Source organism: Vitis vinifera, chromosome 18 (assembly GCF_030704535.1).
Source record: "Vitis vinifera cultivar Pinot Noir 40024 chromosome 18, ASM3070453v1".
Lineage (NCBI taxonomy): Eukaryota > Viridiplantae > Streptophyta > Magnoliopsida > Vitales > Vitaceae > Vitis > Vitis vinifera.
In genome coordinates, this window is record NC_081822.1 from 12,404,380 (window position 1) to 12,410,379 (window position 6,000).

The following is a 6,000-nucleotide window of genomic DNA, read 5'->3' on the forward strand; positions in this document are numbered from 1 at the left end:
AGCACGTAAGCGCCTCTTGTCTATAAATGCCCGTCCCACCCTGCGTTACAGAACCCCATCCCATTCTTGCTTCATTTCAAGAAAGAAAAGGAGTCAATTTGAAGGCACGCCACTAGCTGATTCTTCTTCATCCTTCATTTCCTCCATTCTTCTTCTTCTTCTCCCTTTTTTTTTTTTTCAATATTTTTTTTCTTTCTTTTTTTTTTTCTCCTCTTCATTCCTTCTAGCTTCAAATGGCTAAGTTATCAATAATGTTAATTTCTGTGTTCACAATTACTATTCATCATTTGTGGATACCAGGTAAAAATAACACCCCAATGGCTACAACAAATTTCTGCAAATATTTTCTTTTTTTGAACTCTAATATTCACTACAATATTACACGCTTACAGGAGTGTTATCAGCAACTTACACTATAGTAAACAAATGCGACCAAACGGTATGGCCGGGCATTCTTTCAAACTCTGATTCAGCACAGCTCTCAACCACTGGTTTTACCCTTCAGAAAGGCGAGTCCAAGACCATAACGGTGCCTTCCTCATGGGGCGGTCGCTTCTGGGGCAGGACCCATTGTACCCAAGACTCTACCGGAAAGTTCTCTTGTGTCACCGGTGACTGCGGATCCGGAAAGCTAGAATGCGCAGGTGGTGGCGCTGCTCCCCCTGCTACACTTGCGGAGTTTAAGCTCAACGGCTACGGAGGCCTCGACTTCTACGACGTGAGCTTGGTTGATGGGTATAACCTTCCTTTGATGGTGGTCCCACAGGGCGGCACCGGGGGGAACTGTACCAAAACCGGGTGCGAGGTGGATCTGAACGGCGCTTGCCCCTCTGAGCTCAAGGTTACGAGCACCGACGGAAAAGAGAACGTTGCGTGCAAGAGCGCGTGCGAGGCGTTCCGGGAACCTCAATACTGCTGCAGCGGCGCCTATGCGACTCCCGATAAGTGCACTCCCTCTTCGTACTCTCAGCTGTTCAAGAGCGCATGCCCACGCGCTTACAGCTACGCATACGACGATTCCACCAGCACATTCACTTGTGCCGGCGCAGATTACATGATCACCTTCTGCCCCTCTCCTAAAACCAGGTACCACCGCCTACCCTTTTTAGCTGTTTCACTTTTTTTCCTCAATCAAGGGCATTTTCGTCCCAATATTTTTTATAAAACCGTACAAAACAAGCGATTAATCTCCCTTCACGGCTTCGCTTTTTTCATGCTGCCAAAGAATCTATTTCGTCAGCTTTTTGGTGTTTCTAACTTTCTAGCGATGCATTTATGTGGTTGTTTAATAATTTTGAGCACGACCTCAACCGACAGTTGCGCCATTTTTAATGAAATGAGTTAAACTCGAGGGCAAAACAGTCCTTTTGTATAATTCATTTTATTGATTGAAAATAGGATTCCAAAAAATAAATTAATATGCACGTCGTTCGACTGCCGACTCTCCTAGAGATGCGCTTCACTTTCTGTTCAGTTTTCACATACCACCCAAACCGGTTTTTCCTTTTTCGTTTTTTTTTTCTCCAAGTGGGAGTCGAGTCAAAATTGCTGACATTAAGTTTTATGCACTACAGCCAGAAAGCATCGCAAGGGCAGAACGAGGAAACGCCGGCGACGACTCAGATCAACAGCACAATGGTGTACGAAGGCGCTCTAGAGGATGACAGCTCTTCAGCGTCACCCCCCACGTGTACAGGATCAGGACTGATTGCCGGTGCCGTATCCATCGGGACCGCTCTTCTAACTTCCTGGCTGACCTTATAGAAACATATGCCCATATCTAACTTTGTCGGAAACGGGGTGTTGAGTGACGTGTGGACCTTGTGGTGAGGTGGGTTGGGCTTGGCCCCACAGAGTTAGGCCTCCCTGACGAGGAACTGACTCAGGCTGTCACACCAACCATGCCCTCTCATTTTCATTTATGCTTATAATGGAGTATGGGTGAGAAGCTACTCTCATGGAAGAGGTGGTTGATGGGGGCAAGTATTGTTTTCAGATCAAAAAAGAAAAGCCATACGTGCTACAACAATATAACACAAACGAAATGAAAACTTATACTTGTCATGGATCAATAGAATATAATTTTTTATTTTTTTTAATTGGTGTGGTGAGAGGATCAGCACCCACGAAATATAAAGATATTATAGCCATTAGGATTATAGTTCTTTTTAAAAAGGAATTTAATAATATTAAATGAGGGGATGGGATTCATTTGTTGTGTTCTCCTTGTGTAAAATATTATTTGTAATACCACCAGATTTAATGACATCAGAATAGAGTTTTATTATTTTAATCGAAGCTTTTGTCTCTTTGTTTCACGAGCATTATTGCCTGTGCGCGCCTGTGCGAAGTGTATGGCTTTTTATATTTCCAGGCTATGACAAAAATGAGCTGTGCATTCATGTTGATGGTACAACCGTACAAGTGGGCTCTATAAACTATGAAAACTCTAAAGATCAGAAGGCAAAAGGGTAAGTTAAGAGTTAGGGATCTTATTGTAAATTTGCTCTATCCATGCCGTTTGGGCCCGACCCGGTTAAGAGTTCTTAACCAGACCTACTCTTAGATCAAGCCCAGAAATGAAAAGATTATAAAAAGTCAAAACTTAATTAAGGAGGATGCTTGAATAAAACTCAATTCAAGAAAAAGGTGGAGACAAAACATAGTGCGCCAGGTTGATGTCCAATTATTTTGACTCTAAACTTATCTCCTCATTTTATATCTGCTGAATCGTTTTCCCACTCCTAAATCTAGCCACAAATTATTCCCACTCTTCTTACAAATTAACATCAAATCTACAACGCTTCATTGTGTAAAACGGTGGTGTCTCTAGTTTTTGAAAACCAAACACGCTTTTGCCCAAACGGTCCCTTCTCGCTTACAATAAAATTGCTGCTCAATGGAGCGCCGGCCGATCCTATGCGTATTTGATGGGTGGAAGAGGCAGTAACATGTAAACATCAAGCATGTGACTCCTCCACAGTCTCAGATGGTTGCGTGCCGTATTCATCAGCATGTTAAATTCATGCTTCCACCCTACTACTCCCTTAAATATCACACCATTCAGAAGCATTTTAATCAAATGTTGTGTGCCCTCTTGGCTTGCTGTGGAGAACTCTGCATCGTTAGTTGCAATAAATAAATGGAAATTTCTATCTTAAGTATCATATGAAGCGTCTCATGTGCTCTACCCACTGTTGGTATCATACTGTCAGCGTTCAAGTCGAATGTCAAAGCATATGATTGGGTCCAGTGAAGAAGGTAGAACCCAAACGGAATCCGGCAGCTTTCCATGTGTCTGAAATCGGATGCAACTCTGATTTTGCATTTAAAGAATATTAGGTGGTTTTTGTTTTTTTACTTAATTTTAAATAGAATTTTAATGCTTAATATTATTAAATATTAAATTATTTGTTTTTGTAATATTTTATTTTTATTAAGTATTAAAAAGTAAAGAAAAATCAATATTTTTTTTTTATTTAATAAAAAGTTTACAATAAGTTATGAAAGAATAGAAAAATAAATAATTTAAATTCTAAAAATAAATTACTTTCAATAAAAAGTCAAAAAAACAAACGCCACTAAATTACTAAATGGGTATTTCTTCAAACGTCAAATTTGAATATTTGAATATATATGTGTGGACCCCGCATTTCGGCTCAATGCGTTTCCCACTCGATGGCGAGCTCGATTTTGATTTCGAAAAATTGATCTTTATTGATTAAGAAAAATTGACTTGGAGTCGCCACTTATTTTTATTTTATTTTTAAAGGGTAAACAAAATAAGAAAGAAAAACCCTAAGTGTGACTCCTTGTTTTGGAAAAGGTGGTCTGTGAAAAACCGGATCGGGTTCGGGGGTCAGGTTACTCATCGGGAAGGTACGATAAAGACCGTAGCACCCCTCTAAGCCCCTAAAGTCGGGTCTCTACTAATAAAGTGAAACTGACGTGGCAATCGAATAAGAAAGTCAATGGATACTCACATCAATCATGCATATATGAGAATCAGAATAAGTATAGCGAATGATCAGAATGAGTGAATGCGTACCTGGGTAGCAAACAGCAACGCGCTATCATGGAATGAGGTTAGTGAATAAACACAATGATTATATGTATATCAAGGAACAGAGTAAATCGATCACACATGGCAAATGAATCGATCAATCAGTCAATCAATCATGAAATCTCATATGTAGGGCCCCCACCAAAGCCCCTTTCGTCTTGCTTGTATCAATTCCGATAACTCCATTATTCGGAATTACAAAATTTGATTCTTTGCTTATTTCAAAACATTTTTAAAACATAGGAGCAGAAGATTGTTTTGAAGACCAGAATGGAATTAAGCTATTTGAGAGAAAATCGGATTTTTTGGAATTTAATTTGAAAAACTGGAATCTCGAAGATCGCTAGAAAATTGGAGTTGTAAAGTTTATTTGAAGATCGGATTCGTAGGAATTAGATGTAAGAATGAGAATTTTGGAAATTAAATTTGAAAGAAATTGGGATTTTGAGGGATTATTTGAAAGTTCGGGATTTTTTGAGGAAAACTAAGTTACGAAAATTAGGGCTTTGGGAATTAAATTTTGAAAGAAAACAGAATTGTGAGGTATTTGAGAAGTAGAGATTATGAGAGTCGATTTATAAAAAGTTGGCAATCTTGAAAATCATTTGAAGGCAAAATTTATAGAAATAATGAATAAACCAATAGTGACAATGATAATGATAAGCAACGGGATAAATACGGGAATTGGAGCACGAGAAACTGAAAATGAAGTTCGGAGATAGGACAATCAGAATTTCGAATAGCTAAACTTAGGAATCGGAATTTTGAAGAATTAGACTTTACTGATTGAAATTTTTAAGAGAAATAAACAGGTAAGTATGGAATAATGTTACTAATTAATCAAAACGATACTTGGACGGATGAATAGTGAATAGTGGGATTTTGAAAATTAAGTTTGAAAGTCGGATCTTTGAATAATTGGACTCTAATTATTGGAATTTTTAGAAAAAAAGAAATAAGTAAACATGGAATTTATAACAATGATAACAAAGATGATATGTGAATGAATAAAAGAGAATGGTGGAATTTTTTTAGTCTCAAGGTCAAATTTGGAAGTCCGGTTTTGAAGAATTGAATTTTAATGATCGAAGTAAATAAGTAAATAAGTATGAAGTAATGATACTAACGAACAAAAATAATGTTTAAACGAATAAAAAGGAGGATAGTGGAATTTTTCTAATTGAGAATTGGAATTAGGGCGTTGGATTTTTAAGGGATATGACTTTGACTAAATAGTTAGGTATGTGATTATAATACTAATTAACGAAAATAACATTTCGGTGAATAAAGATGGATGGTAGAATTTTTGGGATCGAAGTTTTAGTTAAGGCATGGGGTTTTCAAGTTGACAAATATGAGATTTAAAAGAGTATTTGAAGAATTAAAACATGTGGTCTTGACTTTCTTTTATAGATTGGACTTTGAATAAATAATAAATACGGGATTAATAATTCGAATTATGAAAATATGATTTAAGCAAGTATTTTGAAGAATTAAATTAAAGTATGAGATTTTTGAAGGATTGGTATGAATAAGATAGGATAATATAAGATAATAATCCTAATAGATAAATATGAGATTTAAAAGAGTATTTGAAGAATTAAATCATGTGATCTTGGTTTTCTTTCATAGATTGGACTTTGAATAAATAATAAATACGGGAACAATGATTCTAACTAATGGAAATATGATTTAAACAAGAATTAAATTAAAACTTAGGATTTTTGAAGGATTGACATAGATAGATAGGAGAATATAAAATAATAATTCAAATTGATGAACATAAGGTTTAAAAGAGTATTTGAAGAATTAAATTAAGACATGTGATGGTTTTTGGTAGATTGGACTTTGAATAAATAATGAATACGGGATAGTGATTTGATTTATAAAAATATGATTTAAACAAGAATTAAATTAAAACTTAGGATTTTTGAAGG

At 36.5% G+C, this 6,000-nt stretch overlaps 1 protein-coding gene across 2 annotated transcripts; it reads left to right on the plus strand.

Moving 5' to 3' along the window:
* Window positions 1-39: 39 nt before the first annotated feature.
* LOC100257373 (thaumatin-like protein 1b) lies at window positions 40-2,293 on the plus strand. 2 transcript variants are annotated; one of them, XM_002274101.5, is made up of 3 exons: window positions 43-300; window positions 393-1,086; window positions 1,575-2,293. In XM_002274101.5, the coding sequence occupies exons 1-3, from the start codon at window positions 234-236 to the stop codon at window positions 1,762-1,764; spliced, it is 951 nt and encodes a 316-aa protein (XP_002274137.1). In that variant the 5' UTR covers window positions 43-233; the 3' UTR covers window positions 1,765-2,293. The 2 variants fall into 2 exon arrangements, with proteins under 2 accessions (XP_059590678.1, XP_002274137.1); XM_059734695.1 differs by having other exon boundaries at window positions 40-300; window positions 393-2,293.
* The last annotated feature ends 3,707 nt before the right edge of the window (window positions 2,294-6,000 follow it).

Coding starts and splice junctions, on each gene's coding strand:
- LOC100257373 (XM_059734695.1), top strand. CDS start 234: ATGGCTAAGTTATCAATAATGTTAATTTCTGTGTTCACAATTACTATT. Junction 301..392: donor TCATCATTTGTGGATACCAG/GTAAAAATAACA, acceptor ACACGCTTACAG/GAGTGTTATCAGCAACTTAC.